Source organism: Diabrotica undecimpunctata, chromosome 7 (genome assembly GCF_040954645.1).
Source record: "Diabrotica undecimpunctata isolate CICGRU chromosome 7, icDiaUnde3, whole genome shotgun sequence".
In the NCBI taxonomy this organism is placed as follows: domain Eukaryota; kingdom Metazoa; phylum Arthropoda; class Insecta; order Coleoptera; family Chrysomelidae; genus Diabrotica; species Diabrotica undecimpunctata.
The window spans coordinates 135064191-135090659 of record NC_092809.1 but is presented as its reverse complement, the minus strand read 5'-3'; the positions used below and the strand labels follow the sequence as shown (position 1 = coordinate 135090659).

Sequence of the window (26469 nt, the reverse complement as noted above, 5' to 3'; positions counted from 1 at the left end):
CACATTTAATTGCAATTTTAGTTAAAAATACGTTTATTTTTATGTTTCGATTTCCACTTAGAAAATGAATCTCAAAATCCGACGTGGAAATCAAATTTTGAACCGTTTAATCGATATTGTAATTTATTTCCAATAAATCTTCTCCTTTAGGTACCGTCTCCTTTAAGGAGGTTGGTAATCATCACAGCTATTTTTACTTTTGAGATTGCAGCTCTGAACAAGTCGACGGAACTGTAAGTATACCACTTTCTCAAATTGTTGAGCCAGGAGATGCGTCTTCTTCCAATATTTCGTTTTCCCTGCATTATGGTGTGTAGCAACACATATTTATCCCCTCTCATAACGTGACCGAGATATTGTAACTTTCTTATCTTAATCGTATTCACGATTTCCATTTCCTTTGTTATCTTTCTGAGGACTTCAACATTTGTTATTCGGTCTATCCAACTTATTTTTAATATTCTTCGGTAGGTTCAGATCTCGAATGCTTCAAGTCGATCACACACCTCTTTCTTTAATGTCCAGGCCTCCACCCCATACAGCACCACCGAAAACACATATGAACGTAATATTCTTATTTTAAGTTGTAAACTAAGGTCTCTACTGCATAATACTTCTTTCATCTTATTAAATGTTGCTCTAGCTTGTCCAATTTTCATTTTCATTTCTTCTGTATACTCGTTATTTTCATTAATAATTGTACCAAGATATCTGTATTTTTTACTTTTTCTATTGGAACCCCTCTTATGTTTAAAATGTCTTGTTGTTATGTTTTGGAAATTGTCATAAATTTTGTTTTATTAGCAATAAGCGTTAGTCCGCTTTCCTTACTAGCATTTACTAGATTATCTAAAAGTGTCTGTAGATCTTGTATATTCTCTGCAATTAGTATAGTATCATCGGCATATCTGATGTTGTTGATGGGTCTGCCGTTGACTTTTATTCCAATTGTTACATTTTTGAGTGATTTTTTAATTATTTCTTTCGAATATAGATTGAACAATAAGGGGGAGAGTATGCAACCTTGCCTTATGCCTCTTTTATCTCTACTTCCTCCGAAAGTTCTTTGCCTACCCTGACTTTTGCTGTTTGGTTAAAGTAGAGATGAGTTATTATTCTTAAGTCTTTTTTGTCAATGTGTTTATCTTTAAGTAACTGTATATGACGGTTGTGTCGGACCTTATCGAACGCCTTATTGTAATCAATAGAACAAACATAGAGTGGTTGGTTTACATCCATACATCTTTGCATGAGGACGTTAAATCCAAATAATGCCTCTCGTGTACCCATGGCATTTTTAAATCCAAATTGGGTTTCAGTAATATCTTGCTTCACTTTTCTGAACATTCTTAAATGGACAATTTTTAAGAATATTTTTAGTGTGTGACTCATTAGACTAATTATACGGTGCTCATTACATTCCTTTGCATTAGGTTTTTTTGGTAATGTAATAAATGTTGATTTGAGCCAATCTCTCGGAATAATACCCGTATTATATAAGTCTGCTAATACATTGATCTGATCTTCTGATATTAATTTAATTATTTCAGTTGGAATTGTGTCAGGCCCCGCAGTTTTATTAGATTTTGCCAGATTTATTGCATGTATTATTTCATCCTTAATTATATTTGGACCTATATCATCGTTCATGCTATCTTGTTTTGTCCTGTCATCCTTAAGCAATTCTTGTACGTATTCTCTCTATCTGTTTAGTTTGCCTTTGATATCAGATATTATTTTACCATTCGTATCAACCAGGGTGTTACTATTGTTGGACCGTCTTATACCTGCTAATTCTTTAATTTTTTTGAGCAATTCAAAACTGTCATGATTTCTCTGGAGTTCTTCTATCTCTAAACATTTGTCGTTGTACCACTTCTCTTTAGATGCCCGTATTTTTATCCTGATCTCCTTGTGTGTGGCTTTGTATTCGTTTACATTTTTGTTTTTGTATGATCATCTTTTGTCCATTAGTTGCCGGATCTCATCTGTCATCCATCGAGTCTTAGCTTCATCGATTTTGTAACCACTCAGCGTATCTTTAATTGCCTTTTTCTAATTTGGCATTAAAATCCCCCATTGTTATTGTTATATCTCTATTATTGGTGCTGTCTAGTGCTTTTTTAATGTCATTGTAAAACTCTTCTATTTCATTTTCATCTTTATCTGCAGTGGGGGCGTACACCTGTAAGATATTAAGGGTTCTGTGCGCTGTTTGGGCTGTGATCATTAACACTCTATCCGATGTAGGAACAAAACAAGTTACAGCCTGGCAAAAACTGCGATCAACCACTATTGCGACTCCATTATAGTGGTGAATATCTTCATTTCCTGAGTAGTATATTTTGGCACCGTCGACTTCGATTTCGCCAGATGTCTCGCTTACTCCCATTATATTGACTTTAAGTCGCCTCATCTCATGTATTATATTGTGAATCTTCCCTGCTTCATATACAGACTTCACATTCCAGGTACCTATCTGCAGTTCGTTTATATTTTTGTGCCTGACGCGGGGTTTTCGCATGTTGGCGAACTGGGAGTCCCCGCGGTCTAACTGAGAATTGCCTCCCCTGCCGGATCTTGGTATCCGATGTCCATGATTAGTAGTTGTGAAATTGTCACTTATAATAGCCATGATAATTGACAAGAGATATCTATTTAATGCATTGGCCATCTATAGATAGATGTTGCCCATCTTCTACCACGTGGAGGTTGCAGATTTGGGTTTTTCTTTCATTGGGATTAAGACCTTTCGGCATTTCCTAATCCCTCCAGATCTCCAATAAATATAGTACATTAATAAGAATAATATGAATTGAAATACACCCTTAAGTAGATATTTTACAAAGTATGTTTTTAATATATTTTTTTAATTTATTAAACAATAAGTTAAGAATAACTATATAAAAACAACAAATATAAAATAGGATAAATAACAAGTGGTTACTAATTGGAAAATACAAAAACAAGAAAACAAGACAATATAAATATTTGCAGAAGAAAATCCGCTTCTTCTACGAACACACTACTGAAATAATTAAAGTGCTAATTCCACCCAGAACAAGGTGTCAGGAAAGGATGTACACTGTCTCCATAAAATTTTAATATATATGGGGACCATGTTATAAGATGACCGCTTGAAGAATGTGAAAAAAACATCTCAATAAATGACCGAAAAATAAATATCCTACCTTTTGCAGATGACAAAGCCCTTCTTGCAAATAAAGGAGAGTTAATTGATCTCATACGATTGATTGAAAGTCAAATATTTGGTATATTAAATACAAAGATCATGATAGTGGATAGATTACATAACAATCATCCATACATAACCACGATTGACCGGTTTGAGGTTGTCAGTTCATACTTAGATCTGGGACCATTAATTACAGACACAGGATCACTACAGGAAAAAATAAAACATAGATGTGATCTAACAAATGTCCACGTAAGAAAAATGCCTAAAATAAGGAATCAAATTTCACGAATTTTAAAAATGAGGTTGATTAACTGCTTAATATTCCCAATACTGACATACGGATGTGAATCTTGCATCCTCAGACACTAAAATGTTCTGGTAAAGAAGAATGTTACGAATTCCTTGGACCGACCATAGGACAAATAATTCAATTTTAACTGAGCTTAAGATCAGCAAACGGCTCTCCAGCAAGGCTATCCAGGACGGACAATGTACATCACGATCACGTCTAAACTCCCTCCGAGGGTATCAGGAGATCAGGGCCGGAGAGAGAGAAATGCTCACAAGGAAAATACATTATTGACCAAAAAACAACACCTATATTGTGACTACAGAAATCAAATTAAGAATTTGGAAAAATTATGTAGAACAACTGATAAATTCGACATTATTATTATCGACGTGCAAGTAACGAGTCTGTGAACAGTGACTAAGAACTGAAAATAACAAGGCTAGAAGTAAAACCTAAAGGAATAAGAACTGCGATAGCTACAGGTCTAAATGAGGTATAGACGTCAAAGTCTATCCCAAGTTATTTAACCTAGTCCAATTGGTTAGGTCCAATGAAAGTATACGCTCCTACAAGTAACAGTACAGACAACGAAATTAATTAATTTTACCATGTATTAAAGCAAGCACTAAATAACACAAAAAAACACGAAATTTGTGTAATAATGGGAGACTTCAACCCTAAAGTAGGAGAAGACATAACTCCCGGAGTTACCGGAGGATTCGGTCTTAGGGAAAGAAACGAAAGAGGTGATAGATTGGTAGAGTTCTGCCAAGAGGAAAACTTTGTTATCACCAACACATGTTTTAAACAACCAAAAAGACGTCTCTATACATGGATATCACCGAGAGATGGCCATGGTAGTGTAATGCGTAACCAAATAGATTATATCATGATTAACAATAGATTTCGAAACTCATGTAAATGTACTAAGACATATCCAAGTGCCGACGCAGCCACTGATCACAATTTACTGGCATCTAGAATCAACCTAAAATTAAAGACAATCAAAAAGCCTTCCATTACAAAGAAATACGATAGACAAAAACTAAAAGAAGAAGAATTTAAACATCACTTTGAACAGACAATGAACGAAAAAATTCAAAACAACATCACACAAGTATACAATGTACCAACAGTCGAAGAAAGATGGGATAACATAAAGAATGGTATCATCGATACAGCAACGCAAAGTGGAAATGTCACCCATTATAAAAAGCAAGCATGGATGACAGATGAAATAATCGAAATGATGGACGAAAGAAGATAGCTTAAAAATAGAAATAACTCAGAGTATAAACGAAAGCATAATCTGATTCGAAGAAAAATCAGGGAAGCCAAAGAGTTATGGATGCAAGCAAAATGTGAGGAACTAGAAGAATTGCAACGAAAACATGACGAATTTAACACACATAAGAAAATAAAAAAAGTTACAACACAAAAGAAATACACCCATAACATTAACGAATAATGAAGGTCATGCACTATCCCTAGAAGACAAAGTAATGGAGGAATGGGAAAACTACATTAAAGCATTATTTAAGGATGATCGAGGATCACTACCTAACTTAAGTGCAAATACAGGACCATCAATCTTAAAAGGTGAAGTGGAAAAAGCCATACACCAAGCCAAAAACAACAAAGCCGATGGACCAGATCAAATATACAGCGAATGGCTAAAATTACTCTCAAATGACAATATAAAAGAACTCACTGTACTTTTCAATCAAATATATGATACCAGTGAAATTCCATCGGACTGGTTAAAATCGATCTTTATTCCTCTACCTAAGAAACCAAACGTTAAGAAATGTAGCGACTGTAGACTCATTAGTTTAATGAGCCATGCCGTTAAAATACTGTTGCATATTCTTCTAAATCGAATTAACAACAAGTGCGAAGAAATAATTAGTCAAGAGCAGTTCGGGTTCCGGAGATGCCTTGGAACTAGATAAGCACTATTTTCTATCCAAACACTCCTTCAACGATGTTGGGAGGTAAGAAAACCCGTATATATGTGCTTCATTGATTTTGAAAAGGCATTTGATCGCGTTCAGCATACCAGACTAATTACCGCCTTGCAGAGCATCCAACTAGATGAGAAAGACATCAAACTTATTGCCAAACTTTACTGGAACCAAATAGCCATTATTAATACCAACAACAGAGAATCAAAGCCAATCAGTATTGAACGAGGCGTAAGACAAGGCTGTATACTATCTCCCACCCTCTTTAACGTGTATTCTGAGAATCTATTTAGGGAAGCTTTAAAAGATCAAAAAGGAATTATCATAGGAGGAGAAATAATTAACAATATACGGTACGCCGACGATACTGTGATTCTAGCTGAAAACATCAACGATCTGCAGGAGCTGATCAATAGAGTTGACATGGAATGCACAAATTGGGGACTGTCGATAAATATTGATAAAACTAAATACATGGTGACCAGTAAAGTGGATATCGGCGCAACCCAACTGATATTAAACCAACAACCGCTGCAAAGAGTTCAGAGATTCAAATACCTTGGATGTTGGATTACCCAAAATCTAGATCCATCCTTCGAAATTTGATGTAGAATTGAACAGGCAAGAAACTCATTTCAAAAATTCAAGCCTCTATTATCCAACAACTCTTTAAATTTGGAAATCCGTGAAAAGTTTACAAGATGTTACGTGTGGTCTGTACTTTTGTATGGATGTGAAACTTGGACTTTAAACGCCGATATCATGAATAAAATCGAGGCGTTTGAGATGTGGTTGTATCGAAGGATACTAAAAATTCCATGGACTAGCAGAACCAGAAACGAAGAAGTTCTTCGAAGAATGGGACATCAACGAACTCTATTAAATATTATTAAGAGGCGTAAACTAGAATATCTTGGACATATAATCAGAGGACCAAGATATGAGTTTCTTCGGCTAATTCTCAACGGTAAAATCGAAGGAAAGAAATGGATAGGACGGAAGAAACTCTCTTTGAGGGGTTTGGCAGCGGACCAATTGCTACACGTAGCGCAAGACCGAGATCAGTATAAAAATATTATAAGCATGGTAGTCGCCGACGTTCCGTAGGGATATGGCACTCTAAGAAGAAGAATTGGTTAGGTTTCTGATTGATTAGTGTTGATTTTCATTTTTAAATATATTAACTTATTTTGGAATAAGTCGAAATTTTTTTTATTCTAACCTATATAAATATATATCCTAGCACTATATATATTTATATTTAATATGCATGCATCCACTATAAATTTTTTATTCTTCAGCCCCTAGGCCAACTGCAGCACCTTTAAGGCCGACGCAAAACATTCCTGCCATAGCTACACACACGGAACCACCCCGGCCTTCAGAACAACCAATAGATTTCCTAGACGATATCGAATTGGCGTCGAAAGATAGCGTACAACCTGTCAGACCATACGAGGATGTTTGTGGACAATCTTTGACGACCAATCATTTGATTTTCAACGGAAAGCTTGTACCAAGAGGCGCTTATCCGTGGTTAGTTGCTGTTTTTCAGGTCAAGACTACCGGTGTCAACTATATTTGTAGTGGATCGCTGATTTCAACCAAACATATTGTTACTGGTAAGCAAAATAATTATTATTTAATTATAACTTGTTAAACTATTAATCGAATTAATATCGAATTAGTAGATTATCCATTTGCTAAGATTTTTGTCTTGATTAAATATACAAATGTCAACTTCATAATTTACGTGCTGGGTAAAGATTACCTCATACTTTAAACAAGCGACAACAGCTTAACGTACTTACACTTTTACAGATATATTTTCCTTATCCATTTTTGTTCCACAGCCTTGAAAGTTTTCGGTGCATGTAACCTGATGTTTCTGGAAACAATCTTCCTGTCTTAAACTCTTATGCTTCAAATACCTTTTGTGCTTACAGTTACAGTAGTTTCCCTATTTTGATAATAATAATTTGGCCGTGCCCTACTAGGTCTGTTGTAAATTTGTCATTCTCCTTCTTAAGTTTATCAGCCTCTTTCTTGTCTCGATAGTCCCTATTCTCATCCAGACTAGTGTCAACCTACGACCATATTATAGATTATCATGTAATTTACGGCCTGGTATGTGCACTTTCAAATGAGATTGTAGTTTTGTGCTTAATCTTTTAGATATGTGGATTCCATGTCAGCTTCTGGTCGAATATTCATCATCATTATCACTGGCTAGACAACCCTTTTTGGGTCTTGGCCTGTTCCAGGATTCTTTTCCATTCTGATCTGTTTCGTGCTTTTTTTCTCCAGTTTTTTATTTTTAAGGTTGTTATATCATTTTCTATTTGTTCTAAGTATCTCAGCTTCGGTCTTCTTCTTGTTCTTTTTCCTACTGGCATCTGTTTGAATATTTTATTTGGTATTTCGCCTTCCATTCTTTCTACATGTTCTATCCAACTCAGCCATCCTATTTTAATGAACGTTATAAAATCCGGATCCTGGTATATTTTGTATAGTTCAGAGTTGTATCTTCTTCGTCATATTCCGTTTTCTTTTGTGCGCTTATATATGTGTCGCAAGATCTGGTCGAATATTACACCGAAGTATTTGGCCTAACTAAAAAATGGAGTCTCAACACCCTAAGTAAAGATAGAAATAGTCCTTGTAGTGCTTTTTTTGTAAAGATTAAAACTGCTTTTTGGGGTTATTACGCTATCAATCATTAAAAAACCTTCTTTCTAGATAACTTCTCTAGTAAATCGTATCATTATATCCCAGAAGAGTGGTGTTGTTAATCCCATTGTGAATAAGTACACTACACTCATCTTAATGGGGGCTTTTCATAACGAGAATACAATCATCGGATTTGGTAGGCTGCCTATGTACATTGACAGATAAAGTCTAAGACCCCTCTTCTTCTAAGCGCTTTTATTATGTCTTTATCTGCACTTTCTCTTTGTTTTTAAATAATTTTGGGAACAAATTTTGTCAGTTAAAATCATCCAGCCAGGAAAGTCGTCGATTTTTCTAGCTGTTGTGCATATTGAAGATCAAGGACTGGTATCTGTTTTAGTACCCCGAACGTTATTTGCCTATCTCAGAATATTTTTAGCATATTTGCTAAAAAAGTGAAGAGTCTAATAGGCCTGTAGTAATTAAACGATTAAGTTTGCTGTTCCACTCACCTTCAGTATTACAGGAAGTTGTTGATATTTCGAATAACCATCTAAGGCCTTGTGATTTATACACCCAGTTGGAAGTCCGCTAGAGAGTGTACTGAACTGAAAACGTTTCATCTAATCTAGACTTTCTTTTTGGAAGTATAGGTTTTGTTGGACTTTCCTTTAGTGTTTTTGCATAAATTCTGTTTTTTGTTTTTAGGAAGTCGATCTGATTCACAGAACAAATATTAGGACTTTTGGACGCGGTCTTGTAAAACCTATGCGGACACATTTTTTTTAATATTTTTTGACTTTATAGATTTATTTTTTATCATAGGTCAGTTTTTTTTTTCATAAATATCTAGCTCTTCATTTAAATAAAGAACCTCTTTACATCTGCCTATAGCTCTTATAAGTACTCGTTTTACCAAAGTTTCAAGGGTATTTTGTATCTGTGATCTCTCTGAACAATTTTTATGCTAAACAGCCATTATGGATCACTACATTCACTGTCAGCTCTAGACTTACCATCTCCAATAATCTCTACTCTTCCTCCGAGATGCATTCCAAAAGAGGTTTAAAGTCTTCTTATTCCCTCTCTCTTAGGTTTCTGAATATTGTTGTTACCAAAGATAGGAAGATCAAGTTAAACAAACCGAATTTACTTGTAATCTTTTTTCTAGTTGATCTTTTTATCTTTCTCTTTCTTCTGCAAATATGAAGCAATAGTTTAGTGGGGATCCGACTTATTTTGTAATGTGATCCATTATCACATATCTTGTCGGTGTTCTTACCACAGCTCTTGCATCTTTCATTGTTCCCTGCAATGTCAGTTTCTCCATACGATCTCTACGCACTACATAATCCGAGAAACCGATGATTTTTTCGGTAACAATGTTTTAAAGCCTTTTTTTAACGTGCAACTTTTTAAGGATGCGGTCCAAGGTATTTTCAAAAATCTTCGCCAGCAAACGCCAAATTTTGAACGCATTTTTTTTTCAATTTTCTTTAAGGGCCAACATTAAGACCCATATAAAAAAATGAAGACTTATTGCTTTCTTGGCCATTGCTAATCTTCTTTTGATTTCTTGAGAGCATCCTCCAGAATTGGTTATGAGGTTATCCAGTTATTAAAAACTGATTCACTTCGATGTTATTGAGGATGGTAATTTTTGACTGGTGGTTATTTTTTTTTTCTATGATCATAATTTTTGTTTTTAATTTATTGACTTCAAAACTTAATCGTTCTACTCCCTCTATCAGCTCCACCGATTCTTCCAAGAATTCCATCTGCTTACCTTTAATTTGTTGATTCTTTTGTCGCCAATGGATATGCCCGCTTCCCATTCTGAGATTGCTTCGTGCATAACGGCTTCTCCATAGATTTTAAACAGGATGGGGCTTATCACGCGGCTTTTACCAGCATAGTCCCGGTACGACCCGACTGACTCGCTGCCAGACCAAAAACAATCTTTCAGCCATCCCGCAGGCTACAGCATGCTGCCTTTAACCTTGAATATTTAGCTTAATCGGAGTGCATTATATTTCTATACTTAGATAATAAAATCTATACGGAACTGATAGAGAATTGCGAAATGAGAAAAGGACAGTAGCTATCTTGGTGGAGGTGTATGGTATTACAAATAAACACTTAATTATACTAATAAAACAGGTTATGCTTATTTCCGTTCAACATTTTAAGACACAATTTCTAAAGTACCTCTCTTCGGATATCTCAAGAAGCAATCCGGAATGCTTATTAAAAAACCCCTCGAGACACTTTTATGATATACGAGGGTGGATTGATATAAAACTAGCCTTTGATAGAAAAAAACAAGTTTTTTGGAATTAAATCGATTTATTTCTCAACATAGTCCCCTTTTAGTTCGATACACTTAGTAAGACGATGTTATAATTTTTTTATCCCATCTGAATAGTACTTTTGCTCGAGTTCTTCAAAATAGGCCAAAGTTTCAGCGACGACGTCTTCCGAGTCATTTTTTTAGGTTTGGAAACAGGAAAAAATCGCTGGCGGCAAGATCTGGGGAATACGGTGGGTGTTCAACCAACTTATAGCCCAATTCGTGTAATTTTGTCATGGCGACGGCCGATCGGTGAACCGGTGCATTGTCATGGTGAAAGAGCACTTTTTTGCGTTCCAAACCGGGACGTTTTCAACGCAATTCGGCATGAAATCGATCCAACAATGCTGCGTAGTACTCACCATTGATTGTTTTTCCTTTTTTCAAGTAGTCGATGTGGATGATGACCTTCGCATCCCAGAAAACAGTCGCCATCACTTTGCCGGCCGAATGTTCTCTCTTTTCCTTCTTCAGCAGGCCTTCGCCGCGTTTGCGCCACTGTTTCGACTGTTCTTTGGTTTCCGGTGTGTAATAATGCACCCAGGTTTCATGAATGGTGATAAATCGGCAAAAAAATTGTTTGGATCGCGCCGTATCATCGTCGAAAGCGTCTCCGAAGTGGTCACACGTTTTTGCATTTGATCGATTATCAGTAAACGCGGCACCCACGAGCGGATAGCTTTTTCATGTACAAATGATGCTGAACGATGTTGTGTACGCGTTCGTAGAAAATGTTTAGGACCTCTATTAACTCGCGGAGCCTAATTCAACGATCTGCCATAATCATGTCATGGACTTTGTTGATCATTTCCAGCGTGGTGACTTTATTTGGACTCTCGGGACGCTCATCATCAAAAACACTCGTACGACCACGAACAAATTCAGCTTTCAAAAATTTTACTGTTGCTAACGAAGGTGCAACCTCACCATAAACTTCGTCCAGGTCGGCTTTGATTTGCACATTCGTTTTACCCTTTTTGTGGAGGAACTTAATCACCAAACGATACGAAAACGCAATATTTGCTTGTTTTTCACGGCTGTAAAAACCAAACTAATTGTTTTTAAAACTCAAAAATTTGACAGACGTCATGTCATGAATGGCAAATGTCGTCGTTCATGTATCAAGTAGCGCCATCTATCAAAGGCTAGTTTAATATCAATCTATCCTCGCACAGCGTGGAAAAAAAATGCTACAATTTTCTTCTGTATATCTTGTATTCTTGTTTATAATGCAAATTATCTTGTTTATAATTAAGCAAACAAAGATATTGTACATAATACCCGCAATAATATTTTTTATTTATTTTATCGCAGCTGCTCATTGTGTGGAGATCGACCATAGAAAACTTCGACCCCAAGAGGTACTACTTATTCTGGGAAAACTAAATATCCACAAATGGATACCAGTACGAGGAGAAAAGATAGTGGAACCGGAGTCGATACACATTCATCCGGATTACGAAAGCTTAACCAGTGACGCGGACATAGCTGTCTTAACTCTTGGAGAATCGCTGCAAATTACTAATTATATACGACCTGTTTGTCTTTGGAGGGGAGATACGGATCTTGATTTTGTTGTAGGTGAGTCCGGTTTTAAAGAACAAATTGTAATATTTACTTTAATTAATTAAAATATAAAATATGGATGTGAGAAAAAGACAAATTTTTTTATATACTTTTATTATTATATTTATTTATATAATTTTTAGGTCACTCTGGTACAATTGTTGGTTGGGGAAAAGATGAAAATGGTGTTCTAATGACAGAAGAACCAAAGCAAACAGACTTACCCATAGTCAGCCAAGAAAAGTGTTTAGCTAGTAATCTCCAGTTTCATTATATAACCTCAAATAGAACATTTTGCGCCGGTAAGTAAGCAAAATATACTACATTAAAAATTCAATTTTTAAAAAGCACAAAAATTTGCAATATGTTTGAAATTTTTCTTCTTCTTCTTCGGCTTTTTGCCATTATGAATTCGCTGTTTTTGCTCTGAACAGCACTCGATTTTCCCAATCACCTTCTCTGAGGTCTCTATCTGTCATAGCATTTTCTATGTATGTTTTCCATCTTGTAGCAGGTCTTTTTCCCCATCTTTTTCCTGGCGGATCCCAGTCCAATATTCTTTTACTTGTGCTCTGGCATTCTTTGTAATGGCCGTATCACTGCAGGGCTTTGTTTTCCAACTTTTTTGTAATTATGCATTCTACTTCCACTCTGTTCTCCACTCTGGGCCAAAATTATCCGGCCACCTTAAAAATGGGTAATTTTTGATTTCTTATATCTCCCAAACCTGTTGTCCGATTTAAGTGATTTTTTTAATATGTTATAGCCTTATTCCTTGACAAGATCTTTGTAATAATATTGTTGCTAAACAGCTAAATTTTCATTGTATACCTGTAACCCTACCGTGCTACAATAATATTACAAGGCCAGAATCGCTCGTTGTCGAAGAGAATTAGGGCGGGGTTATAGAAACTATATCGTATCTTAAATTCAAGCACAATTAGATAATATGAAATTATAATTTATTATTGGACGCCACCCCTGGTTTATCCTCGAAGGGGAAGAGCAAAAAAAAATTAAGATTTATTGAAAGTTTACAAGAAAACTATTCTTTATTATTTCTTAGTAATGAACAAAAAGAAAACATTAAAAGTTACGTCATCCCAAAGGGATTCCAAAATATTATTTTATGTTAACATTATCATAAACAAAAAATCTTTGTATCGTATTAAATTAAGAATTGGTTATAAAGAAAATGAATGTATATATATATTAACCCCAAATTTCGAAATTTGTTTACATTGAAAATAATATAGTTATTTATCAACTAGGAACAATGAAGAAAATAAACCTTTAAATTAAATTAGAACACTTCACTATATTTTCATTTTTTTTGAGTTCATAATCATTTCTGTTGTCTTGAAAGTAGGTATAATAAAAATTGGTACAACCTTAATCTGCTCTGTTTCTCTTCTTGTTTAATAAGTCACCAAATAAACCATTGATTCAGCTACGTACTATATAAAATCACCACCATCCTAGATAAGAGGGGTTAGGGATTCCAAAAAAAGATACTGCTACTGGGCCATGATCTGGAATAACTCCATAGCAATACTATCTTGCGACGAGTATTAGAAATATAATATCAGCATTATAGCCTCTCCAATGAGGGTCTAAAAAAATAAATATCTATCTGAAATATGGACAAGAAAAGGATTTATTTGCTCACCTCTGAATTGAGACCCACTTTATAAAACACGTCTTAACGGTTGGACGGTCTTAACAGAAAAGAGCGAAGCGCTGTCATGGCGCCTGAATCTGGAAATTGGGTGTGAGCGACAAGTTGAAAAATATGCTCATCTACCGGATATATTTGGGAATTACAGAAGAAACCTTGAGTCGGCTACAAGTAGGTACTTGACAGATAGATGGGGTTAGAAGTTTAATTTAAAAAAAAATAATCGAAATATATAATGAGTTTCTTTTAAATCTTTTGAAACGGTTACACAGCCCTCCCCACGATTTCAACTGGGTACCAGCGTGGAATCGGACTAGGCATGGTGGCACACCATACTAACCTTTTCAAAAGTGGAAATAGATATACGGAGAGGTAAGACAAACAGAATGGACAAATGTAGCTACAATCTGGACTCACAGAATCCTTCTTTCACAACTCACGTGGGAACAACTCAAAGATTTCAGAACAAAGCGAAACAGAACGCATAGAATATTTATGACTCAACTATAAAAATGTAAACAAAAAAAAATTGCATTCTCACTCTCAAAATTCATAGGGTATTCCACCTATAACCAATATCATGAACAAAGCGGAATAAAACAAAACATATCTACAAAGCATTATTTGAGACCAAATGCTCGCATTCAATCGAAACAATATAATTAAGATATTATTATTTGAAATTTCATAAGTAATATAAAGCAAAACATACTAGTGTTGTCACCAAGATACAAAACAGATAATTTACTGCGTAGTCGTTATGAGACCTAACACAATAAAACACAAAAAAAAATGTTATCGTTTGTTCGGAAGCGTAGAGTCTTTCATCTATGACTTAATCCACGAATAACATAAGAATAATAATACAATCGCATCATTAACGCCATAAGATACAAAATACAAATGTGTCATCGTTTGTTCGGAAGCATAGAGTCTTTCATCTATGACTTAATCCACGAATAACATAAGGTAATAACGCAGCGCGTCATTATAGACACATTTAGAAATACACAAATAAAAGGAAAGAGTTACTAATAGTTCAAAATTGGGTACATTAAAGTTCTACAAAGACAAGCCTTAATAAGTTCACTGGGAAAGATAGACATCAGAATTTCTGTAAGACACATCTATATTTAGAAACAAAAAAAAAGGCTGATGTTTAGTTATTAGTATGACAACTAGAATTTGTGATAACTAACGTGTATCATCCGCCTATAATAGGGACAACATTGGTAGGTCAACTTCGGGTAGGGTCAACTTCGGGTAGGGTCAACTCCGGGTAGGGTCTAAATAATTCTAGATTACATAACTAAACAAGTATTGGAGAACTAAAAAAGTTTCCTGACGCGGGAGGCTGTTATTCTAGATTTATTACTGAAATAAAATTATGAATGGCTTATCATTCCGACGAGTCAACTAGCGGGAATCCGCTTACTTCATCCCTAGCCTTCCTCAGTGTCTGGCCATTCAGAATATAGGATGTTAGACAGCAATAATCTTTTCAAACATTATTTTGGGGGGTTTCGAATAGAGAGTCGAAATTCGAAGGTCTTCACACTAAGAGTAAAACTTAGGCAAAATGAACAGATACTATAATGAACTATCATTGGTAACTAGACAGAGGAATCTTGATATCTTTGGTATAGATACCAAAAAAATTACTTGGATTTATAAGTCCGAAAAATAAGATAAACTGAATTTTGTATCCACTTGAAGACAACTAAAGGTATGTACAATTTATTGTAATATAAACTAACATAAGCATAAAAATATCACATTCTACCAAGGCATTCTAAAAATAAAATGAGATTAAATTTTGCAAACACCCTTAAAATCAATATAGGTTTTTGGTCGGGGTAGCACAAACTCAAGATCTCGATCAATACAAACTAGAGAGAGAATAATACCGAAGTAGAATAAGATAAATAAAAATAAAATTTATGTCGAAAAGAAATACGACATATATACATATATATAGACATATTGAACACAACAAATGATCAATATTATAATAATAAAAAGTAAAACGGTTCAACGAACTGGGGTGCGAGCCAAACTGAGTTGCTCTGGAGATCGACGTGCGGAGTCTCCTACACTACTTCCAGAGGCTCGTCTCTTTGCGACAACATCTGAGATACACAAAATTATTAATTGGAATAGGGATAGGTCCACTAATCCACTTGACTATAGCAGGATGCTCCCTGACTAATAGTCAACACCACCGACATAAAACAAGGGTTGTCGAGACAGCTCAAAAAAAAAATTGAAACGTGTCAACTTCCTGAAGGGAAAGAAGCACTAAGGGACAGATTTGCCGAAGCAAAGTGGTATTCAATGTACTAAATACTAGGGTATCAGTGCTGTACTGACCCCACGCCAAAAAAATTTGGAAAGGAAACGAATCCTCTCCAGGATAAAGTTCGCGTTAGCGCAACTCTTCCTGTACACGGGCCACGGAGGGATTGAATAGTCGCTGGAGAAGGTAGCAAAGATTAAGTACGCAAGGCGTAAAGGGAATCAACTAAAAAATTAAAAATTAAGAACGGACTGAACATTTTAGAAGAAAGGCAGGATGGCCAATAGGATTGATCACATCAGAAAATTTCCAAGCAAGGAAACTTCCAAAAGGACAAAAGAAGAAAATAAATCCAAACCGTTAATACACAATCTTGGAGAAGAAGAAAGAAAATGGGTCCATGGCATACAAGCCACAATCGCTACACAAACAGTTTAGTCTAAAACTGATGTTTCCAAAAGAAACAAAAAAAGAATCGTAAGAGTCTTTCACGAAACAAAAACTTACGATAAGACTTAAAAGGAACGGAAGAATTATTACAATCTTCAAAGAAATAGAAAAATATTACAGTCCATCGTCAATAATAAAAAATCGTGATGTTGGATGTAACACACCACAACAATAAAAAAAGTTGAACAGTAAAACATTTTTGACACCTAATTGAATCCAATATGGTCGTCATACAAATCACAAAGAAATGTTTACCATTCTTTAGCAGAACTCCAATAGAGTCAAAATAATATAAACTTTTAATTCTCAGTGGGTCATTTACGGTAGCACCAGAACTATTTCAATTGTTAAACAAACGTGGTCTTAACGTCGACATAAAGATAAAAGATAAATTCACAATAGGCGGCAGCGGGTTGTTTCACCTCTGTATATACAAAGAGTCACAATAGACAACAGCAAACTACTTCAACCTCACTTGTACCATATCGTGAACACAAGATAATAAATGAAAGCTTTTGAGCCTTAGCCAAAAGTTTCAAAGCAAAAAGATATACGTGGTCTAGTAAACTATATTAGAAGACCACAAAAATGTCAACGACAAAAAAAAAAGAAAGCTGCTGCGTATACAACAGTCTGACATCCACACAAATAACTCAAGATACAATAATACAGGTCACGTGCCTGTACGTCCTACAGGACATCTCGAGAAAAAAAAGGTAAAACCACAAATAACAATAAATTCCAGTACCAAAAACATACTTCTACTACATCTGACCACACAAAGACATAAAATTAACATAACAGAAGGAGAATAACAATATTTCCGCTCTATATTCTCAACAAAGACGCCTTAGGCAGAGAGAAACGAAGTTATATCATTACTTCCTTATACATACAAAACAAAAGAACCATGGACTGTAAAATATAGAAAGCATTTTCCTTTTCAGGAAATAAAATTTTCTTTTCAAAGTACGAAAAAGTTAAACTATGAAAAAATACATTTTTAAAATAAACGAAAAACAAATTAAAAAGAAAATTTATCAGGTAACAGATTAAACATATTAAAAACATCCAAGATCAAAGAACTCAACTTCAAATCCTCGAAAAAAGAATATTTCGCGTAAGTATTCTACACGAATCCAGATAACATATTTTAGAATTAGGTAGGTCGGGACAGCCTGTATATAGTTATAATTCCCGGTTGTTTGCCGCAAATAAAAACCATGAATCAAGGTTAAGAAATAAAATTCACTTAATTGATTTTTCAAATAACGAATGCTAAAAGCCATTTCGTTTATTTAAAATAAACACATTGAGGAATATAATTATTATGGTTCTTATAAACAAATAAGACTGAACTGCAAAGAAAGCCATCGTTTAGATACGAATTAATTTATGGACATAAACAAAATTTCTCTAACATGGAATGTTTATTATAGACGAGTCTGTAAATACACAAATTAATATCGTTCGCATTAAGAATACCGACAAAAAGAAATAATTAAGCAGTGAATGTTTACATCACATCATTCCAAATACGTTTTAAGTATTTCACAAAATTAAAAATACGACGAGAATATTTCTACACAATTTTACGAAGACTAAAAACGAGTACATATAAATACTTTGCAAAAAATTCTAAAATAGTAGCAGTGTTGATTTAATGAAAAATTGGATAAAACAAATACACAATTTAACCAAAAAAATGATTCAAAACATACAGACTTAATTAACCACATATACAGGGGGGTACAAAACAACTAATAATATTGAAAAAAACTCTGAAGATACAGGAATATTCAAAAGCCCCACACGCTGGGCGACATTTTGTAACGAAGGTACAAATGGAGCAAATCTAATACATGCCCCACGTCGGAGGGCGCCATTTTGTAACCCTACCGTGCTACAATAATATTACAAGGCCAGAATCGCTCGTTGTCGAAGAGAATTAGGGCGGGGTTATAGAAACTATATCGTATCTTAAATTCAAGCACAATTAGATAATATGAAATTATAATTTATTATTGGACGCCACCCCTGGTTTATCCTCGAAGGGGAAGAGCAAAAAAAAATTAAGATTTATTGAAAGTTTACAAGAAAACTATTCTTTATTATTTCTTAGTAATGAACAAAAAGAAAACATTAAAAGTTACGTCATCCCAAAGGGATTCCAAAATATTATTTTATGTTAACATTATCATAAACAAAAAATCTTTGTATCGTATTAAATTAAGAATTGGTTATAAAGAAAATGAATGTATATATATATTAACCCCAAATTTCGAAATTTGTTTACATTGAAAATAATATAGTTATTTATCAACTAGGAACAATGAAGAAAATAAACCTTTAAATTAAATTAGAACACTTCACTATATTTTCATTTTTTTTGAGTTCATAATCATTTCTGTTGTCTTGAAAGTAGGTATAATAAAAATTGGTACAACCTTAATCTGCTCTGTTTCTCTTCTTGTTTAATAAGTCACCAAATAAACCATTGATTCAGCTACGTACTATATAAAATCACCACCATCCTAGATAAGAGGGGTTAGGGATTCCAAAAAAAGATACTGCTACTGGGCCATGATCTGGAATAACTCCATAGCAATACTATCTTGCGACGAGTATTAGAAATATAATATCAGCATTATAGCCTCTCCAATGAGGGTCTAAAAAAATAAATATCTATCTGAAATATGGACAAGAAAAGGATTTATTTGCTCACCTCTGAATTGAGACCCACTTTATAAAACACGTCTTAACGGTTGGACGGTCTTAACAGAAAAGAGCGAAGCGCTGTCATGGCGCCTGAATCTGGAAATTGGGTGTGAGCGACAAGTTGAAAAATATGCTCATCTACCGGATATATTTGGGAATTACAGAAGAAACCTTGAGTCGGCTACAAGTAGGTACTTGACAGATAGATGGGGTTAGAAGTTTAATTTAAAAAAAAATAATCGAAATATATAATGAGTTTCTTTTAAATCTTTTGAAACGGTTACATACCGGTTGTACGAATCACACTGTGTTTTTTTCTTAAAGTTTGCATCACCCTGTGGAATATTCTAGCATTTATAAAATACTGAAATTAAATCGTAACTATAGCCTCATGCTTTCTCAACATTTTGTTTTTTTATTGATTCGCTTATATTAAATAATACAAAAGTTAGGTGCTTTAACGACTAGACATGTTTTTTATCAATTTTTATCTTCGCGGAAAAAAAATCTTTTTGAAAAAAAGTCATTTGTTACGGTAAAAATCCGATAAATAAAATCTTCGAAGAAAATTCAAATTAACAATATTTTGGAAATCAAAGTCTAATTGGAAAAAAAATTTGGTATCAATAATGGGTGTTGCCGCCTCTAGTCATTAGGACTTCTTGGAGACGATTTGGCAATCCATTCATGATATCCTAGATATTAGATTCGAAATTACTTGAAAACCCAAAGAACAGAAAAATAGCAGGCATTTATACATAATTAACATAATTAATAAAATTATAAAACACAATTAAATACCGGAAGAATGAAGAATGAGCGAACTAATTCTACTATTCAAAAAAGGAGATAAAAAACAGCCACAAAACTACAATGGTATAAACTTGTTAAATTCTACGCTAAAACTTACAACTGAAATTTTACTTTATTTTAAAAGTGCTAATAAATCAAAGGATAAGTTTAGCAGATGAACAACAGGGTTTTTGTAGTGGAAGATTATGTACAGATGTACGTTATAGACCAGCATTTGTGTGATTGATTGACATAAAGAAAGCGTTTGACAGAGTAAGACTCAAAGATGTAATTCATCTTCGGTATAATGGATAAGTTCCCTTAAATGTTATAAAAACTATCGAAAACATCTACCAAAACAACAAAATGGAAGTCAAAATAGATGGACAACTTACAGAACATATAGAAATAGGCAGTGGAATAAGACAAGGGTATTCATTGAGCCGCATGCTCTTCAATTTAATCATGGCTGAAATCATCAAAACCGTTAACAAACGAAGAGGATGCAGAATGGGAAACAAAGAAATAAAAATACTCTTTTACGCAGACGACGCAATATTGATAGCCCAAGATGAAGATAGTATGCAAAGACTGGTCCTCAGATTTAACATAAGAGCAAAAGAATTTAATATGACAAGCTCATTTCAAAAAACTAAAACAATAGTAGTCAGCAAAGAACCAACCAGATGTAAAATATAAATTAATGGCATTAGTATTGAACAAGTAATGGAAATAAAATACCTGGGAATTACACTGTCTAGCTGTAAATATAGACCTGGACAAAGAAGTGAGAGATCAAGTACAGAAAGCAAATAGACTGGCAGGATGCCTTAATAACACTATATGGCGAAACAGACACATTAACACTAAGATGAAGTCCAGAATTTATAAAGCCAGTATAAGACCAATAATGACATATGCCTCAGAAACAAGACCCGACACAGCCACAACGCAAAGGCTACTGGAAACGGCAGAGGTAAGAGTACTGAGAAGAGTTACAGAAAATACGCTGAGAGATCGAAAGGGAAGTGAAGACATTAGAAGAAAATGTAACGTACAGTGTATAAATGAATGGACACCAAATAGAAAAAAAAGAATGGAATAACCACATAAGCAGAATGGAGGAGACCCGTGTCTTCAAAATAGCAAGAGATAAGTCACCAATCGCAGAAGAAGTATCGGACGTCCGCGCAAAAGATGGAGTGAGAACCTTCCATAGAGATATTAATCCGCCATGAACAAGAAGAATTGCTTATAAAGAAGAAGAAGAAAAATACAATACTTAAAACTAAAAACCTTCAGAGTTTATCTTAAGTTAAATCTAGAAGCTCTAGAGATGGCTTTAAAATAGAAAATAAATAGCTTTTAAGCTGATGCTTTGTTCAATAGTCTATTCACTATTTTTTTATTGTTATTTTTGTTTTGTGCTGTTTAAAGTTAGGAATTTGGTGATAGTAGAATTATCTTAATTGTTTTTTTTTTGTTTTCAGGATTCAGAAATAACACAGGGCCTTGTAATGGCGACAGTGGTGGAGGATTTGTAATGAAATGGGATGGAAGATGGATGCTGAGGGGAATCGTTTCATTATCAATATCCGAAACAAACACAAAGAGCTGTGATCTTTCAAATTATGTTGTGTTTACAGACGCCAGCAAATTTTTAAACTGGCTGAGGTCCTTTCTTAAATAAAATTAATGAAAATAAACAATTTGGTATTTTAATTTTTATACTCTCCTTACCCCATAAATCCTCTACGAATTTCTCATATTTTTTTAAATGGACAACCCTGTGTTTTATTTTTTTCAAAAATTGCATTTATGATAGTCTTTGATTTTTAAAAAGCATTTCTTATACCTAAAATCGTTAAACTTATTACCTTCTGACATATTTTTAGTTTTCTTCAAGTATTTTAAGTAGAAATATCTTAGTCTTCTGTTTAATATAATGTTTCAAGAACACCCGGAACACTAATTATGACTTTATGCAGACGACACTGCAATTGCAGCAAAACATAGGAACCTGGATATGGCTATAAGAAATCTACAGATGATACTGGATATGATAGAATAATGGATGAAAAATGGCAATAAATTCAGAAAATATATAATCGGTTATCTTCAAAAATAGAAGAGATAACCCAGAAGAACAGCTATTAGTGCAAGGCAGACCCACCAAATAGCAAAACAAAAGTTAATACCTAGGAGTCACAATGGACCCCGGTCTAACATTCACACAACATGTTAATGCGACAGTCCAGAAAAAAGCAACACCAGAGCCGCAAAAAAGGACCAAATTAATACTGATAAATAGCATCATAAAACCAATAATTACATATGTATCTCTTGCTTGGTGACACACAAGTCACATCAACAAAAAGAAGATTCATGGAGCACAGAACAACTGCCTGAGAGAAGCTGCTCTTACTACCGTAGACGGAAACACAGAAGACCGAAACAGCAAATATTAGCAAACATAAATTAGTCTAGATAATCGTAGCTCTACTCAAAGAAGAAAACGCGCTCACCTTTGGCATGGCACTGTATAAATAATATTGATTTTATATGTTTCAGATAGCCCTCAAAAAAAAAAATTAACAAAAAACGGCTTCTGCTACCAAAGTAATAAAATACTAACAAAAGGCACAAGCAACAAAAACTACCAACAAAACCCAAAAAGCGGGCAAAGGGGGCCCACATCCTTGAACGCCGAGTCACCGAATTGGGCTTAGCCAGTTCTAGAGTAGGATTTCGTGTGAGAGGCCTTGTACCCAGGACTCCCACATGACAAGCACTTTGCTGATAAAAGAGCCTTTATAGCGCATCAGAACACTATCGGGGAAAAAGTAGATGGTCTGGAGCGTCGGAGTGGAGTGGAGTGATTTTTGTTTACGCGAGTTAATCCTCCGGCTCCAATGAGTTGTATGTCATACTTAAGGGTGCGAGTGTGCGCCTGAGTGTTCGAATCTCTCAGGCTGGGTTAAATTATTGCTTGCTTAATGTAATAGTATAACAAAATTATTATTATTCAATAAATAACTAATACAAAACATACATCAAAACAAAATGCAATATATGTAACAGTTTTTAGATTACTGATACAGTGTGTCAATTTTAAAACTTACAGTGGGCTATATCTTCTGAACAAAAGCTGATGATTTTGAAAAATGCTTGAAACCGTTTCTAGGATACTAAGTTTAAATTGTAAACCCCTACTTGTGATACATCACTAAAAAGACTATAAAAAATGATATCCAATAGTATAAATAATAATTATACAGGGTGAAGCAATAATTGTGAAACTTTGGCTTAAATGAAAAATTTAATGAGATTTTTGTTGAACTGCAAATTTGTTAAAAGTATCAATTAAGTAAATGTTCAAAGTGGGTTTCGTTGTTTTGTAAACAATAATACAGCCTATTTTCAAATTCTGCACGAACTTTGGCAAATATTGTTTTAGTAATAGCGCGGCATGCTTGCGTAATGATGCAGGTTGAGTTTTATAAGCAATTGACTCCATAGAAAAAAGTCAGGTGGCGGGAAGTCTGGTGACCTCGGTGGCCACACAATAGGACCTATCGTTCCAATCCATTTGTTCGGATAATTAGTATCCAACCAGTACCTAACTGGAGCTGCATAGTGAAAAGGTGCTCCATCTTGTTGGAAGTGCAGCAAATCTTCGTCTAGAGCTAGGTTGCCTTGATCGTCCCTTTGGTTCTCTAATTCAGCACAATTAAAGGTTCGATGGTGTTTCCCAGTATATCGAAATAAATGCCCGCACTTAAATTGCCTGGTATGAACAAGGGGCCAATTATAGCCTCGCCTAATATTCCTGTCCAAACATTCAGTTTTTCAGGATATATTTAGTGTAACCCTCTCTGAATCGATGCGGGCTCGCATCACTCCAGGACCGACAGTTTTGTTTATTTACATTACCATTCAGCATAATAGTATATTCATCAATGAATCAAATTTTTTTTAATATTTTTGGTTCAACGCGATTTCTTTCAATTATGAGTTCACAAAACTCAATTCGTCGGCCTGGATTATCATCGCCTAGTTCTTGAAGAGTTTGTGTTTTGTACGGGTGAACTTATGTAATTTCAACACCTTTCTAACCGATTCATGTGAAAGTCCTGTCATTGCAGATACTTGACGTGTTGATGCAGTAGGCTTTATTTCAAATTTTCCAAAGATCTTAATTTGGGATGCTTCATTCAGTAATCTTGGGACATCTTTTCAACTAAATCGCGGACGTAGACGTGACTTACATTTTTGTCCAGATGCCTTTCATGAAATATTTGAGCTTTTCGTAAATGGTTCTAGAAGGCAAATTTGAAAATGGCCTCCACGCGTTCAGGGATAAGTATGACAAGATATAAGATATGACAACTACAGCTCAATGACAGTACCGATCGTACAAATAATGAAAACTAATGACATCTCAAATTCTCAAATAAACCAAAAATTATTGAATCTGACAGAACCCAAAAAACAGATGTTTTCAACTTGTCTTACAAAAACGGCAAACTAAGTTTTTATTCAACAAAAAAAAATCTGACCGGCACTAATCATTAAAAATAATAGTCCGGGAGATAGCATTACAAATACAAAAGTCATAGTAAGCCGGCTAATATTAACACCCCGTATAATTATTAAACAATAATTAAGCAAGGTCATCAACAGAATCAACAAAAACCTAATCAAATTTTCCATTTAAGCCGAAGTTTCACAATTATTGCTTCATCCTGTATACTTAATTATAATTTATTTTTTACAGCATTTTTTACAGCATAGTCTTTCCAATGATGTATACAAGTAGAGGTTTGCAATTTAAACGTTTTGGTTGTGGTGGGTGGGGTCTAGGGGGTTAATGGGGTGAGTTCTCTTTCATGTCATTTTAGTTCCCCCTTACTATCCTAAAAAAGGATTCAAGCCTTTTTTGATATCAGCTTTTGTTCGTGATATATAGCTCATTGTAAGTTTTAAAATTGACACACAGTATACACACACACACACACACACACACACACACACACACACACACACACACACATATATATATATATATATATATACCTACGAGTATATAGATAAATTTATGCACTTTTAATAGAACTTTTAAAAAAATAATTATTTATTTTCAAAATTATACAACTAAGTTTTGTACTTCAAAAAATACATTATTACTTTATTAAAATCTTAATTACAAAAATGAAACGAATTGATCAAATAATGATGATCGAATGAATCTTATAAAAATAAAAATGGGTTTATTGTCCGGAATTGTTTTAGATGCTGACTTTGATGCTCGCATTACACTGTAGCATTGATTATAAACGACCCCTGGGTGGTTTATAACCAATGACATGAGAGGTTTATGAGTTTATAAATAATAAATAATATTTCCCGTTCCATAAGACTTAGCGACAACAATCACAGGTCATCCGAAATCAATTCATTAAGACAAACACTCCTACAAAACCATCTTCACCACTCACTCCAAATTGTCCAATCTCGTCAGATCCGTAAAAGACCAAATCCCCAATGAAGACCATGGTGTCTACGAGATACCTTGTTCCAGTTGCCCACGTACATACGTAGGACAGACAAACCGACGAATCCATAACCGTATTTACGAACATTCTCTATCAGTCAAATATTCCGATACCACTTCAGCCCTAGCCCAACATCATATTCAGACAGGCCACAAAATAGATTTCGAAAAAGCAAAAACCATCGCTCCCAACCGCTCAGTAAAAGCGAGAATCATTCGTGAAGCTATCGAAATTGAAAAACGGCCTAACAGCTTGAACACGCGCGATGACGCGAAACGATTGCCGGCAACATGGCGACCCCTTCTTCAGCGACCTCCCGCCCACACCGCTCAGGCCACGACAGTTCAGACCACGTCAGCGCATACCGTTCCCGCGCATACAGCGACTATAAAAGCAGCCTCACAGGGTAAGACCGGTAAGACCATTATTTAACCAACAACATTCAAACTCAAGCCTGAAGAGGGTCAACCGACCCTAAACGGGCACTTCGAACATTCTCTCCCTCATGAATAAAGAATCCCTACCCTATCCCCCGAGAATGAACACTGATGTGTGTGTGTAAGACCGGTTGTTACTCGACAATGGGGAGTAGGCAGATTGAGACCTCAGTGCCGAGAGACAGTTCTTGCAATATAGAACACGATACTGGTACGTCTCGAGTGAGGGCAGATTGAGACCCCGAACTCGAACCGAACCGTATCACTCTTGATAATGGCTCCAAAATGGGTGCCGAAACGTCGAGTTTTAAATTCTCAACGCGGTTCTTCCCGAGAACTCAGTAATTTTCATTTATCTGACCGCGGAAACTTATCCGAACTTATATATATATATATATATATATATATATATATATATATATATATATATATATATATATATATATATATATATATATATGTATATATATATATGTATATATATGTATATATATATATATGT

At 34.7% G+C, this 26469-nt stretch overlaps 1 protein-coding gene across 1 annotated transcript in view; it reads left to right on the top strand.

The window, feature by feature from the left end:
• The window catches only part of LOC140445874 (serine protease gd-like), a 57845-nt gene extending 36167 nt beyond the window's left edge, over window positions 1-21678 (top strand). The window contains exons 6-9 of the mRNA XM_072538278.1: window positions 6757-7077; window positions 11790-12056; window positions 12185-12343; window positions 21466-21678. Of these exons, the coding sequence (XP_072394379.1) occupies window positions 6757-7077; window positions 11790-12056; window positions 12185-12343; window positions 21466-21665 (947 nt within the window). The 3' untranslated portion in view covers window positions 21666-21678. The remainder of the gene's footprint in view (window positions 1-6756; window positions 7078-11789; window positions 12057-12184; window positions 12344-21465) is intronic.
• The last annotated feature ends 4791 nt before the right edge of the window (window positions 21679-26469 follow it).